Source organism: Marmota flaviventris, chromosome 1 (assembly GCF_047511675.1).
Source record: "Marmota flaviventris isolate mMarFla1 chromosome 1, mMarFla1.hap1, whole genome shotgun sequence".
Lineage (NCBI taxonomy): Eukaryota > Metazoa > Chordata > Mammalia > Rodentia > Sciuridae > Marmota > Marmota flaviventris.
In genome coordinates, this window is record NC_092498.1 from 92,440,534 (window position 1) to 92,457,093 (window position 16,560).

Here is a 16,560-nt window from a genome sequence, read left to right on the forward strand (position 1 = left end):
CTTGCTGTAACCAGATGAACAGGCGGACTCCCATCCCAGTAGTCTCCTTCCCTGTCCCTCAGATCAATCTATGAAATGGAAGTGTGAATAGAGGAGCCTGGACTTGCTGTACTGTCCTAGCAACCCCAGGCAGCCATAGCACCCAGAATATTCTCACCAATATTTGAATCACAATGGACAAATACCACAGTGGTGCCAAATTATAGCTGGCCCAGGAAGGACCTGGAGGCAGCAGCAGAAACTGGCTCTGTGGGCTTGCTCCTGCCTGTTCATCAACATCAACAAAACAACCTCAGGGTTCACATTATTGAATCTGCTGCCCTGTTTTTCATATTGGAGTGTTATTTATTTATTTTTTGCAATGGAGGTATAAAAGCGAATGTACGAAGATGTCTGTGTAGTCTTGAGGAGTGCAAAGTAGTTGCTACCTGGGTGAGATTTGTTGTTGTTGTTGGTATAATGTGACATGGATGGGCCTTCTGACCTTGTCTACTGCCTCCAGTACTTTCTCTACAATTCAGATTAGGGGAGTCAGGACAGAATTTCAAGGGTTAAAGTAGAAGCGAAGCTTTAGTCTCATGAGAGCTGACCTGCTTAGCCTGGTCTGTGGCCCATCTCTTCTGCCTGCCCCTTCCCTTAGGTGCTCAGACATCAACAGACCTGAGATGCCTTTACTTGCTTCCGTGAACTTCTTGGATATGTGGAATGGGAAAGCCATATGACCACAAGGTGGTTTTCCAGTTCTCTTCCTCCTGCTGCTCAGTTCTGCCCTGATCCTATTGTTGTTCTCAGGGAAGCTGGCCTCCAGATTGGCCAGCGTAGTCAGCCAAAGACCCTTTCTGGTAGCAGAGGGGAAAGCCAGAGCTCTGGATTTCTGGCTCCCACATGGCACTGGTTGTTGTCACTCCTTGCTTGCCCTACAGTTTTCCCAGAAGCAGAGCAGAGAGTTCTCAATGGTGAACACATCTGTCTTTCAAAGCTGTGTCTAGGAAGCAGAGGCACTTGCCTCTTTTTGACAGAAGTGGCCCTTGTGCCAGAGAGAGCAGAGGGAAAACCACTTGGCTTTGCTGTTGCTAGGAAGCAGAAACATGTTTGATGTTTTGATTTTAGCAGTATTGGAGACTTGCCTTTTTAATAACACGAAGAGCTATAGGTATTTTGTACAATATTGAACGGGTACTTTTCTGGAAATGTGTCATTAAAGCAGAATTCTCTCATCAAATCCCTTTCTCTAGCAGTCATTAAAAAAATAAAAAACTGGGATAGGAGAGTGTATGTACAAAAAGTTCAAAAGGGAAATGACAGTAGAACAGATGCTTGTAGGAGAAGCTTATTTCAGGGGTTTCTGTGGTCAGCAGCCCCCACAGCCATGGCCATGTTAGGCAGTGGCCAGGGAATGGGGACAGGGACAGAATTCATGTTCTTCAGGTATCCATGTGCAGCTCCCCAATCCTGTGAGCTGCCAAAGATTATCAGGCCATGCTCACCCACTCTTATGATTCACCAGATATTTACTGGACTACATGTTTGAGGCACTCTGGGTTGGATGAGCCAGACACAGTCCCTACTCCCAACAGAGAAAGAGGTGATTGCGGACAAAGGGTCTGTGCAGAGTGTGGGGGATGTGAGATCCAATAGGAGAGTGGCTACACTTTTGTGGGCCAGTGGGTGAGCTCCTCTGAGGAATTTGGACTGAGTCTGAAAGGATAGTTTTCAGATTTTCCCATGGAAAAGAAAAGGAAGCACATTTCAGGTAAGACCAGCAAGGTGTAAGGAAGCTGGAGGGTTGCTGAGACACTTCCTAAGACTTGGTGAATGAATGGATGGAGGAAAAAGGATGGAGTTAGAAAAGTCTATTGAAGTCTAGGTTGCAGGGACCTTGAATTTGATGCTAGGGACATTTGAACTTTCTCTTAGGTGGCCATTCAGAAGGCAGGAGTGAACTTGATCCTGATCTCAGGACACCTCTGAATCCTTGTTGGAGTTCAGGAGTGGTTTCCTGAATCTGATGGAGCTGAACACTCAACAGCACCATCTGAGAATCTTCTGTGATGACAGAAATGTTCTAAATCAACACCGTCCAACACAGTGTCCAGTGAACATTTGGTGTGAGGCTAGTGTGACTGAGGAACTGAATTTGTAATTTTATTTAATTATAATTAATTAATTTAATTTAAATAGCCATGTGTGGCCAGGGGTTACTATTTTAGGGCTTTGCAGGAGGCAGTGGTAGTAGATTGAAGGGGGAAAATGAGTGGCAAAGTTTCCCCTGGAGAGGGATTGTCATCTATTGGATTTCAGGGAGGGAACTGACCCTGGTTCTGATACTGTTACTGTGCTGTGGAGGAAAGGGTTAAAACATGTCTTCAAGGAGTCCTTGAAACACCACACACATACACACACACACACACACACACACACACGGCAATAGCCAATGTGTGACAAAGTGCGGGCCTGCAGGGCACCAGCTCACTGGGACCTGAAATTGCTCTTGGCATCCTCTTGCCATCTGGCTGCACTGAGCAGCTGTGTGGACCATGTAGAGGAGGAGTCCTCCTGCGCCTCTCAGCTGCTAGGAAAGATGCCAGGAGTAGGGCAGGTAAGTCAGGAAATCATTTCTCGATGCACTCAATAAAAGCTCCTGTGATGGAAAGTACGCTTTAAAGGAATTGCATAGGCCTGACCTCTTTGTAATTTTGTCAATTCCTTTATGGTGGAAATTCGAAGAGTAGGCAGGTGCCCTTTAGGTCTAGAGCTTCCTGGAAAACTCAGTCTTGACTGTAATGCGGTCTGTGCTTTCCCACTGGTGCAATGAGAGCTGTTTCTCTGACCAGTTCCACAGCTGGCAGAACATAATCAGGACAGAGCAATGTTGTGAAAGCAGAGACACCAAAGCTACACATTTTAATTACTAAACGTAGTTAAGTTTTTGCTACTTGTTCTATAAAATGAATATAAACTGATAATAGTGGTGCATACTGATTAAGGGACAATATACTTCCCCAAACACATAAAAATTTAGCTCCAATGTATCATAAATTATATTTTCTTCATGCTGAATTATTGTGTGATAAACACAAACTGAATAGTTGAATAACAATATTTTTGTCCCTTCCTGAAATCTGAAGTGCTTTTCAAGATGCTTTTATTTTTCTGTTAATGAATTCCTTTGTAACTAGCAAAAGCATGCATAATTATTCCATCATCTGTTTCATATGTCTGGATATCAAGTTCACAGCATCAAAGAAGAATGAGGTAGAAGTGTGAGGACAGCACAGAGTGAATCAAATTGAAGTCTATATCAGGAGGCCATGGATTGGACATTATTTAATAACTACAAACTATAAACAGATGTTTATAATTTTCCCCCACTCTTTAACTTTATTTTTCCCATTATAGTTCCTAAATTTTGATTTAAATATTAATATATTCTATTTGTTCCTTTTTGTTGTTTTAAAAATAAATTGTGTTATTTATCTTTTAAGAAGAGCAACATGTGCTGTTCATAGAAAATAGAAAATAGAACTATAATTCCACCACCCAGAGTTGATCATCATGATCATATCTGTTTTCAGTTATTTTTGTTTTCTCTCTGTGATTACACAATGCTGAATTTTTGTTGTCCTGCTTTTCCCCCTATTAATTCCTCTTGAAGATTTCCTCATATTTTAGGCAAATATTTCCAAAACATCTTTGTGATAGCTATAGAGTTATCTGATCATACAAATCACCTAAATTATCTAACTGGGCCCCAACTGTGAGCATTTAGGTTATTTCTTTTTTCTTTTTTAGCTTAAATTGCATAGTGATGAAAATTTCTGTATTTGAAGTCTTTGTCCACATGCTTTACTGTTTTCTTAGGTATAAAATATCTCCATCATATCATAAGAAACTTTCTTTGGATTATTCATAAATATTGTCAAAGTGTTCTCTAGAAAGTTCCTCTAATGCAATTATTATAAATATGGGTTTTAAGACCAGAAAAAAAAATTGAATTCTATTCCTAATTTTGCAAAACTGGATCTGCCATTAGCCACGTGACCTTGGGCGGGATTCTGAACATCTCTGGCCTTCAGTTTCCCTATCTGTTAAATGAGACAGTAAAAATATCTGCCTCATCCCCTACTGCTGTATGGAGTAAAGGAGGCAATCTGTATAAAATGCTTGGCATAACAACGTGTTCAACCTAAGAGCCAACAGATTTTACCCTTCTGCCAGCAGAGAGAGTATGGATCTATCTACTTTTCCAGTTTGTCACAAACTCTGGGCATAGCTTTGTGTAAAAAATCATCAACTTGAAAAGTGAAAAAATAATATCTTAGAATTTTAAGTTCTGGGATGAAACACATCTTTCGTGTCTTTAAAATATGTAAAATCTTCAAGGAAAGAACTGGGTTTGACAAACATTATTTCCCCAAATGCTGTTTCTCTAGTCAGTGCAATGGAATAAGCTCTTTAGGTTTCAGAGTTGTTCCTGTTTTGTCTCTGTTAGTTCCTGCTTCCCAAGTCTATGCTCTGAGTGTCAGGATGTGATAATTTTGCAAGTGCACTTGGGATGATTGATCCTTGCATACTGTTTCTGCAGTTTGATTCTTGTTTGGAGCAGGTGCTGTGCCAACTACTACACAGAGCTAGCTGACCTCTTTCTACAATCAAGTGGGCACACATGTTCCACACAAAATGACAGCATATTGAATGGTGACTCTATTCTGAGAGACGCCTTTCCAATGGAGCAGTCACTAAGTCTATGTGGCTAAGTTAAAATTAAATCACATTAGAAATTCAACTCCTCAGTTGCACTAGCCACATACAATGTGCTGAACAGCCAAATATGGATAGTGACCACTTCTTTGGACAGTAGAGGTCTTAGAACATTTATGTCATTGCAGAAAGTTCTATCAGTCCTGCTCCAGAAGAAAGAAAACTTAATATCACATTACTCAGAGGTCCTCAGCACTAAGGCAGCATTCAGAATTTTTAATAAATATTTTAGGTATTTGACGCAGAAGTAACAACCTTTAATGGCCAATCAAGTCTTCCTGTCCATCTATCCAACCCTTTCTGCAAACCACATTTCAGTTTTTTGATGAGTTGATATTTTTGAATATTCTTTTCTCTCCATTGTTTCTCTAGGTCCTGTGTGACAGATATGTGTGAATGTCCAGTGCACAAAAACTGTTACTGTGAGTCATTCCTGGCATATACGCGGGCCTGCCAGAGAGAAGGCATCAAAGTCCACTGGGAGCCTCAGCAGAACTGTGCAGGTAACAAAGCCCTAGGGGATCCACCCTTCAGAAGTTTACCACAGTGCCCAAGATGGCAATGTAGAATTCTTGCAGATGTTGGTATGAATGGCTAGATCCTCTCTTGGCCAAAAGGAAATCCCATTGGTGGCCCAACTGGATTGCTACTTGATAAAACACAGGGGGTTCCCACTGGGAAGCCAGCACTTAAGAGAAATGCTTTGTGACAAGCACATTTTAACAATTTAAGGATTTCCACTGTTGCAACATCCTCTCAACCTCAAACTACCAGCTGGATGTACTTAGCACATGGGTAGTCATAACTGTAGCTTAGGTTATGCGTGATGCAAAGGAGATTTGGGGCAATTTGCAGTCATTTAAGGTCTTAAGGATAAACATGATGATTTTTTAAAGAGATTGTTATACACACCCTAGAAGAATATTTCTTTCTCTCAAAGAGACAGTTTTCTATAATAGTTGTTATTAGCTCTTTGTCCTCAGGCAACTTAATTAGCTTATTTCATATGTGTAAAATGGATGCCTTTGTTCATCCAAGACATACTTGTTGCAAAGTGGTAAGTACTGGGCATTGTGCTAGACACCCTGGGTATTTTGATGACAATAGTGTTGAGGTCCCTGTCATTGAGATGCTGGCTGTCTTGTGGCAGAACCAGACAAAAACAATAACACTGAAGTAAATATTTACAAATCATAGTGAGTATAATGAGAGAAGCAAACAGGATAGTGTTATAGAAAATAAGTGGAGAGGGATAGAAGGCAAGTCAGATGAAGAGGGGAGGCTTCCAAGTACAGGGATGTTTCAGAGTAGCTCTAAGGGAGTCAGGGCAAACTTTCCATTCAAAAGAACCATGTTTGACAGCCAGAAGAGAGACAAAATGGCAATTTCTCAAACCGGAAGGAAGCCAGTGTGGCTGGAGCTTGGTGGGCAAGGGAAAGAGGGAATTGAGGTGGGCTGGGAGCAGGAGCTGAATTGTGCAGGGCTTTATAGATTTTGGAAAGCAGCCTAGCTTTTATTCTAAGAGTAGTGGAAGCCACTAATGAATTTTTAGCAAGTCTTTTTGTGTTTTTCAAAGATGATCCTGGCTATTGTGTAGATAATAGATTGGAGGGGGGCAAGCTTAAGAGCAGGTGACCAGGCAGGAGGCTGTTACAATAGTCCTGGTTTAAAAAAAAAAAAAAAAAAACTGATGGCAGCTTGAATTAAGATAGTGGCAGTGCCCAACTAGGACAGAAGGGGAGATAGTCTGGACATATTTTGAAATTTTCCATAATTCTACTGTGTCAAAAGTCAAGCACTAGTGATGGGTACTTGAAGCATCTTGATGAGTGTCCAAGTCACAGAAGATGCTCTGTCACTGGCAGCTGCTGCTAATTCTGTTTGAAGGTGCTATGACTGAGTACTTGTCACCTAGTTCAAAGGTTGGAAAGCTTTTTTCCATATGGGGTCAGATATATCTAGAATGAAGAGACTGGAGTTTTTATCATTCTACAATACTCCTAATAGCCTTAACCGAGATCTTAGAAAAGATGGCAACTCATGCCTCTGCATGCTCCAGAATCTCCTCGTTGGTGGAAGGTAGGGGTGGTTATCTGGTTAAAAGAAGAATCATCTCAGAGCTGTGTTTACAGTGCTTAGACATCATATTCACTTAGGCCAGTAAGTCTCAGCTTAGCTGGAATTGGAGTCACTCTGAGGACTTAAAAAACACACAAGAAGCCAATGCCTGGGCTGCATGCCCAAATAGCCTCTTCATTTGATGTTATGAACTTTAAAACTTCTCAGGTGCTTCTGACCTGCAGTCAGAGTTGAAAGCACTGAGTCCACTTGTGTGTTAACTTGGAGGAGGAGGAGGATGGTGGTTCCTGAAGTTTCCTCAGCTGCCCCTTGGTGCTGCCACTAGTTCATGACTTCTGAAAAGCACCAAAGCTTGTGGTCTCCCTCTGACATCCCTTTCAGCTTTGCCGTCACTTCTGCCAACCCAAGCTCAATTTACATCAGAGTTTACCTTCCACAGCAAAAGCTTCTCTCTATTAGTGCTGCTCCTCTCTGAGGACTATTGCTTTGATAAAAATAATTCACATGAAGGCATGGCTGAGGCTGCTGGAAGGCAAAGCAAACGGCTGACCTCTGACCTTTGGCATCAGCACTGAGCGCAGTATGTGAGGAGGATGTTTGTGAGGAATTGAATCTTTCCTGCCATCTTGAATTCTCCTAGCTCCCTTTATTTTGAATCCTCTTTCCCTTGAATCTACCACAAGATGACTAAGATAAATGGAGTCAAGCACCCACCCATCCATCCTGATGTAATGTAGAGCTCAGCAGAATTCTATTTATTTTATTAGCTGTGGTGGTACTGGGGTTAGATACAGGATATATGAACCTTCTCCTCCTGGCCCAGGGCTACACTTAGCACCATTTCAGTGCACACAGTGAATTTGAGGACTACACATTTCACGTCAACATCCTCATTTCAGGGACTGACTCTCTGGAGCTAAAATTGCTTTTTTAATGGAAAAGGAATATGGCCCCTCAAAGGTTCCATTTACCTCTCAAATTTAATGGAGACATATGGGTAAAGTATAACTCCATCAATGTGCAGTTGGAGGACAACACTTTACACACACACATACGTGCACACACACATATGTATGCATATTATGGAATCCCACAGATTGATGATGGATACCTGGGGAAATAAATTTACAGAGACTCTCTCAGTAGATTTATTTCAGAACCATCTAGAATATTGAAGACTCTAAGAATACTGTTTACTTGTTTTAAGGTCCCAGGTTCTCTGACTCATGAAAGCACTTAATGCTACTTATGACAGACAAGAAAAATTTTCTAGAGTAAAAAGCTCGAAAGTTGAACAAGTAAGATGCCAACCAGGCAAGAAACTCTGAATTAAAAAGTGACATTTTAAAGGCTAGCCTGAATTTTAACACCATCATCACTTCTGACATGGCATATGCCCACTAACTGTGTCAAGAAGGACTAATGGAACTCTAATTTAGCTTTGGAATCACCAAATAAAATACAATGTGAAGGACTATAGTGAGGGTATATGAAAGTTTAATAATAATGATTTATATTGCTCTTTATTATTTTCTAAGTACGTCCTTTCCCCCAAGGAATTTACTAGCATGTTATATGATATTTTATCTTAATTCCATGCCCATAATAACCTATATGTTACCATTATATTACTCCAATTTTACTGATAAAGAAATCAAGACTTTGAATAGATCAAGAAAGCTGGAAATCAAACCCAGGTCAATTTCCATCATAACTTCAACATTTAATCATTAAAATTATTTAATTATTCTAACATAAAAGCAAGAATGATTAAATATTTAAATAATTAAATATTTCAGTATTCATATTTGTAGAAAAATATGAATACAAATGTATTTATGTATTTATATCTACACCAATTAATTAATCCAAATTTTTGCTGCCTAGATCTTTATTAACTTTAGTAACTTTTCAATTTTTGTTCACTTGTTTCTTATCACTGGTAGGTGTTACTTGGTACCTCTGTAGCTGTAAATTTGTTAGGATCTTGTCTCCTTTTGTCTAACATTACCATCCTTAGCAGAATTTCTGCCATTGCCTACAGCTGATGCTAATTATCACTGCACACCCAGTAATACATTTTATACATAGAAAAGGTGCTAGGAAAGCAGGTTTTTGTGTCTTTCTGCAGCACTGTGAATAGTCTGGGCTTCATGAGCAGTTTCTTCTTCTTTGTTTATCTCTGCAACCCCCAGATGATTCTAGCTCCTTCCCTGCAGCAACTCTGCCCTAGTTATATACACTGAGCTTTTTTTTTTTTTTGGCTGACTGGATGCCTCCTGTAAAAATAAGGGGATAAAGTTGGATACTGTAACCTTTAGCACCCAGCAGGGGACATAGAGACAGCTCATTCCAGAGGACACAGAGCTATGCTTATCTGACATACTGATAAGATCAGCATGTAATGTCTTTATGTGTTAATGTAGTTGTTGAAATGTCCTCTGGAGATTAAATGCTTGCTAACCCTAATACTTTGGCAGGCTCCTGATTTAAAATAAAAACAAAAACAATTTAGCCAAATGAATACTTTCAAAAGGCATGTGTGTGAACCAAATCACATTTATGTTTAAAAATTTTATCTTTTGCCTGTTATGTGACTTTGGGAAATAAGTGGATTCACTGAGGGCACAATGGGGTCTCAACTTAGTATTAACTTTGTACCGTCATATAAACATTGTGCCAATTGAAGGCAGATATGATGATGTCACTCCTCAGCTTAAATCCTTCCAAGACTTCCCTTTGCCAAGGTTTGTGGAGTCATTTGTGGTCTCTGGACACTGTTGACTTCTCTGCCTTTATCTCCCAACACTCTCTCCTGTGCTTCCTCCTTTCCACCAATCCAGGGATCCTCCTTCCCTGAATCAGGCATCTCTGTCCTTTGTCCTTTCTCCTTATTCTTGCAGCTCTCTCTGCCTGGGAAGCTCTTCTGCATTGACTGTCTGACATAGTTCTGCTCATCTTACATGACCTGACTGGGATCTGTTCTCTGCAGTCTTCCTCCATCCCTACCCATCTCTCAATGTTGGTTAATGTCGCTCTCTTTACCCTTCCACCGTCCATACCAGTTTCTCCTACTCAGTTATAAGCTCAGATTTCTTCAACTGGAGATCAGAGATACATCTTATTCCCATTCGATTCCCCCAGGCTTAAGAGAATGCCCGGCATCTGGCAGATGCTCATTTGATGCCTATTGATCTAATTTGAATTGAAATGGAGATGGGTGTTTATATATTGAGGGAGAATGCCCAAGAGAAAGATCTTTTTCTTTTTCTCTAGTAGTTCTTCATTTTCTACAGTTCATTTTCTACTTGTAGACTGTGAGGATGTATCAGTACTCAATATTATAAAGAGAAGGTATCATTGAAGAAGTTAAGTGGTAGAGCCAGAAGATTCAAGGAGTCAGAGAGAGAAGACATCAGAGAGTCAGGGTGAAAGAACAAACTCAGTGGGAAAGAAGAAATTCTGCTGAGAAGTCTTCCCAATAGAAGGGATCCTAGCAAGATCTGAACAGGAGAAAAGCATCTGGGGTGAGGTGAGCTGAAAGGGGTTCAGGAAGCAGCAAAGTGGAAAATGAACTTGAGTCCAGCCAAATGGAATCCATGCTGGGAAGCAGAGTGATGGATTGGACACCATTAAGATAAACTCATGATTCAATGTGTCTCCATTACACTGCTCTTCTATGCTTGGCCCAGTGCCAGAACTTTGAGTTATGGAAGATATGGACCCAGCTCTTAGCAGTTCACTATCTTCAACTGTCGCTGCTTATCACAGTGACCCCTGGAACCTTTTAAATCTATGACCACCTAGACCCCATGCAGACTCAGAGCAAAAATCTTGAGGGGTGGAGATGAGGCATAGATATCTTTTAAAAGATCCTCGGGGGACTCTTATGAGTATTATTGATTAAGAAAGATATCTGCATTGCATCTGAGTGGTTAGAACAAATAAATGAATAACTATAATGTGAAAAGTATTGTGGTGTGCAGAGGAGGGGGGCAGGAAGCTACTCAAAGGAGGTTATATTCGAATTAAGACAAAAATGATTTGATTGGGCAAAGAATTAGAGCTAATGATAATAAATTTCAGGGCTTTCAGATGGGAAGTCAGAGACTGAACTGGAGGAGGGAAAAAGGAGAAGACACTAGGAAGTAATTTGAACATTTAGTGTCTGAGAGCAGGCAGAAAAAGCTAAGAAAAAGAAGGTGCTCTCAAGGAGTCAGCAAAGAACCAAGAGGACTCGATTTCATAAACAATAATGGGCAAAAAGACCAAATATTTTGCAAAGAGATCTTTGGAGAATGAGAGCTGTCAGTGTATCAGTGGACGTGGTCATTGGTAAAAACTTTGGAGGAAACTGCTTCAATAAAGTGGTGGGTAAGGAAGACACGTTGTCAATCAGTTGCAGAAGAATAGGGCAAACTGACTATAATTTTTTTTTTCCCCATAAGGATTGGAGGTGAAAGGAAGAAGAAAGGAAGGAATAGTTTTTGTTAAACAAAAAGGGGGAAGATTAATGTGCAAGCAGGACAAAGTTCTTGGAGGAGATGTGACACAAAATCTGAATCGCAAGCGGGGAGGGGCAAGAGAAGGAGAAGAAGCAGGAGGAGGGTATATTATAGATGTTCCTGTAGTTGAATTAAATCCAACCCTAAAAGAGAATGGGTGCTCTGGGGTGGAGGAAGTGCTTCAGTCGAGTGTGAGGTAGATGATGATGGGAATCAGTGGGGGCTTCCATGGTGCACCTACTTCTACTTTGGAAATATTATCTGTCCTCATGTATGCTAAAAAGGAACAAGTCTTTGAAGTGCCTGAAGCATGAATGTGAGGGCTTTTATAGGACAACAATTTTAATTCTGATAGCACATTAAAATCACCAGTGTATAGTGGTAGGGAAAACAGTGTCATTCACAGAGGTCAGTGTGGGTGCTGAGCACAAAGAGGACAGAGAGTGGATCCACAGGGACAAATTGAAGGTGTTCATTCCCTCTCTGCTGTGACAATTTCATGACTCATTCATTTACTCAACAAGTATTTATTGTTGGCCTTGTAATTCAGGCTATCTAGGTGCTAGAGATATAGTGATAGACGTGGCAAAACTTCCTCCCTGAGCAAGCTTACATTCTAGTAGTCATACAGAAGACAAAAGAAATCATGATACTGTTGGGTAATGATTAGCATAAAGAAGAAAAAAAAAAACAGAGAAAATGGGTAGAGAATTTTCTTTTGTTTTCTTTTTGCAACATGAAAAAAGACACCTCAAAAAATTGAGAGAATGAGTTAGGCATAGGAATCAATAAGGTTACATTTGAACTTTCAATATAGTTGACTGGTAATTAGCTACTAAAAACTCATCCCTCTGTTTGTGTATCAGACAGATGACCATGTCATTAATCTCTATTTACAAAGCATTTTGTAAAAAGGCCTCATTCAGAACCAATGCTTAGTGAGAGCCGATAGTTTAGACAACAATGATAACAATTGTGGTACGGATAAATAAATATGTGTTCAATATTTTTCAGAGAGAAAAAATATTAACTATACTGTCAACAATTTTCAAATTGGTTCCATTCAAATGTTTCTCAAAATTTTATGCTATCTACAGCTCAGTTTTCTAATAATAAGTAAAGATGCATGAGAGATCATTGATTACTCTTTGGACAGGAGGCCTCTTTTCTCATTTGGTTTTAAGTAGTCTAATGGATATCTGAGTAGCCTTCATAGAATTTACTTTATGGGTCTTTTTAACTTGCTGTTAATTAAAAATGTTCAAGCACCAATGTTTTGTGGTAACTCCAAACATATAATTTCCAAGACTCATTTGCTTGGAAATCAATTCTATTTATGGTTTCATTATTCTTTGCCAAATGTTATTCTGCACACTGCACAAACAACAATGGAGACATTTAAGCTGATGACAGTTGATCCTTGGTATTACTTTTATTTGGAGCAACTTCAAATGAAGATTGGATTGCCACTGGTGTTCATGGAGAGTCCCTGCTCTAAATTCCTACATGTGTCATAATTCCCTAGTGTTGAGAATGAGGGGCAGGTCCTTGGATTCTCTATAGAACTAACTCAGGTGGAAAAATCTCTATGTCATAAAACTTCCCAAAGGTTTGCATTATTGTTTTCTGACTAATCTATTCATGAATTTTCAGGATCTCTCAGAATATTGTTAAAACTATTTCAGCTCTGAGTTAACAAAGATAGCAAATTGGCTATGACTTGTCTACGTCGTTGTCAACATTTTTATATTCCCCAGCCCTGTCAGCCAGCTGCTGCTGCCCTTGCTGCGGTCACACATCCGATTTGTCTCTATTTGGCATTATCCCACTTTGGCTCAAGCTTGCCTGAAATTGACTCATTCCACACATGATCACTTTGATTAAAATATGTCACACATTTTCAATATCTTTGGTAGGCTTTTCCCCCCCTTGTGCAATACCATAGATTTGAATATTGATGTAGTTGTACAAAACATTTTTATTAATCTCAGCTCAATAGCTGGAAAAACTATTTGGGGTTAATTTTTCATGGCATTTGCAATAACTAAATAACCCTATAAAATTTTGTATAGCCTTACAGATTTATAGTTTGTCGTACTTAGGAATGAAAAGCTTTTGCTATTATCATTTTTTATTTTGAAGTTCATTGACCCAGGAGGTAGATCTTTGGGTTCATTTTCACAGGTCCAAGTGATTCCCAGAGTGTTTGAGGATAATTAGCTGCTCCTGTTCCCCTGTTAATATGCAAACCTAACCCTGGATAGTGGAAAGGAGTGTGCATTGACAGCCTGTAGGGATGGTCTCAGGCAAGGGTGAGTTAACATGTCCATTTCTCTCAATTATACCTTTGTTTCCTCTTTTTCAGCCACCCAGTGTAAGCATGGTGCCGTGTATGATACCTGTGGCCCCGGATGTTTCAAAACGTGTGACAACTGGAATGAGATTGGTCCATGCAATAAGCCGTGTGTGGCAGGTTGCCACTGTCCAGCAAACTTGGTTCTCCACAAGGGAAGGTGCATCAAACCAGTTCTTTGTCCTCAGCGGTGACCTCTGTTCCAGTCTTTAAGACTTTGAAATCTGGTGTCCTTGACACTGACATAGTAGAGCCAATGAAGGACTGCAGTATTTGTGTGCCTGATCCTGCAAATACACAGAGTATATATGTGTGTATATATATAGATATATAGATATATTCAAAAACATTTCATCATTTATATAAACTATAGGTGGATTATTATATGTATATTTTTTGCTATAAGACATGTATTGTTTCTAGGATCCTAATCTGTAAGCCATTGGATACATTGTATAAATATACCAGGTGCTTTTAATTTAATAAGGTGGCATGCAGACTTATTGGATGGCTTTAACATCTCATACATTTGTCATTTTTAAGGACGTTTTCTAAGAACCATCGATTGCCTGCCTGCATTAATTTCAGCTTTGAGTCAGGATTTATAATTGAGTGAGAAATGTGTTTCTTTGGAGAAGAGTACGTTTATCTGGGGGCATTTCATGTTTCTAAGAATGGAATGTATGCCGGAGAGAGATGGCAGGAGATTGGTAACAGGCCCTAATGGTGCATGCAAAGCAAGGGATGGGCTTTTAGACTTTATTGGGTCATGGTCTGATATTGTTTCCAAAACTGGCTAGTTGCCAGGAAATAAATATTTGTCACTAGGGCATAACCAAAGACTCAAGTAATTTCTTGCCATCTTTGCATATTCCTTGAGTCTCCTAATTATATATGTGTGTGTGATGGATGTGACCATTTATATGTCATGCATAGAGATTAAGGGGTATCTGGATGACATGTTAATTCTTTTGAGCATGAGGAGATATTTGGAGAAATTGTTGTGCAACATGCGAAGAATATCCATTTCTCTGAATCTCAAATTCAATGAGTAGATGTAGGCCATCGACATTTGTGACTATTCTGTGTATAAAATGAAAGCCTTTAACTATTTCTAAAGGATTCCTGTCCAATGCTATTTGATGACTATTAATATGTCATAATTATTATACAGGAAAAAAAATTATTGACCAGCTGATTTAACATCACTCCAAAGAATGGTCTATGTATTTGCTCTAATTTACTTATACATTACTACCAGTCACCATGTGATTTTCCCGAGTTTTGTTTTTTGAATAAGTGAAAATGTCAATAAAAACAAAACCCACTTATGTCTAAAACTAAAATGTTCTCCATTATAGTAAATAAAGGGCTTAAGATTTAAACCAGTGTGCTTTCTCTTTCTAGATGTCCTGCACTGTACTTTATAAAGCTATATCAATACCAGCCTGGTCAATTTTTAAAAAAATAATTTTTGTTGTTGTAAATGGGCACAATTTTATTTATTTGTTTTTATGTGGTGCTAAGGATCAATCCCAGTATCTCATAAGTGCGAGGGAAGCGCTCTACCACTGAGCCACAATCCTAGCCCCTGGGTTGGTTAATGTTTAATAGTTTTATTTACATGTAATTTATACAACCCAAGTTAGCTTATTTTCATAAAGAGTATTATTAATAAATAATAGAAAACACTCAAGTTTTTGGTAGTTAGAGTATTACCCTCACTAATCAAAGACATGTGTATTCCTTTTATATATATATATATATATATATATATATATATATATATATATATATATATATATATTCATAACAGCTAAGGCACTAATTTGGATTTTTTTATTGGAGCATTCCTAGTTGTTTGAGAAGACTGAAAAAAGTGCACAGAGTGTAGTGATTGGCTAGGGCATTGGCACTTTGGGTTTTATCACTGATTTGCTTAGGTTCTATCTACCCAATTGTCTGGGCCCAAGGAAGCCCGGTCCTTGCTTCAGTGCCACACTTGGAAACAGGACTTTCATTTAGGTGCTCTGGATTTCAGTTGTAGTTTGTTACCTTATACATGTTGTTGACACATTTGGGCTACACTTTTGATTATCTGTAATGTAAAGAGGCTGTGTGGCATAGTGGGAAGCAGGAGACCTGGACACCCACCTCGTTCCTGGCCACTAGTGAGCAAATGAAGCACTAATCAGAGGCCCCTAAGGCTTGCAAACTCTTTCCCACTTTTAATCTCATTTATTCTCTGCTTTCCTATGAAAGGAAAAGTTGACCTCTTCTGGCTGGTTTCTATCTTCTGTAAAAAGTACAGATTCTTTTAGGTTGACAATAAACCCCTTTCCAGTTCATCTGAGTTTTACTTATTAAAAGAGAGCTGCAGGAAGGAAATGATGCAGGAAAGAAAATTGTGGATGTTTATTTATTACTCATGATTCATCAGTGGACTGAGTGACTCTACCCAATAAGGCTAACCATCATCTTTCCCAACACTTGAATCATGGCCAGCCATGGTGGATGGATGGTAAAGACTATTCTGGGGGGACTAATTCCATCATTTTGGGTGGCTTCATTATAAGCTTGTATGATATACCTTATCAGGGGTTAGCTTAACCTCTGTACATTTTTTAAAATTCCTAATGCAGGAAGAAATTTATAGAGGACAGAGAATCATTCAACCTGCCAATACTGTGGCAGCTGACTGATGGGGTGGCTGAGGGAATCAGTTGAGTGGTTATCTACATTGTCTGTTTTTGACCCAACTAAGCAATGACTATCTAAGGACTGATCATAGTGGAGACACTTCAATGACAGTGGACATGTTTTGTTCATATGGGATGTTCCCCAGACCTAACTCCTACAGAC

At 39.4% G+C, this 16,560-nt stretch overlaps 1 protein-coding gene across 2 annotated transcripts in view; it reads left to right on the forward strand.

Annotated features, from left to right (window-relative positions):
- Positions 1–13,892, forward strand: part of Bmper (BMP binding endothelial regulator) — a 244,465-nt gene extending 230,573 nt beyond the window's left edge. For both annotated transcript variants that reach the window (XM_027939682.2, XM_071608418.1), the window contains 2 exons: positions 5,134–5,264; positions 13,711–13,892. In XM_027939682.2, the coding sequence (XP_027795483.1) occupies positions 5,134–5,264; positions 13,711–13,892 (313 nt within the window). The remainder of the gene's footprint in view (positions 1–5,133; positions 5,265–13,710) is intronic.
- The last annotated feature ends 2,668 nt before the right edge of the window (positions 13,893–16,560 follow it).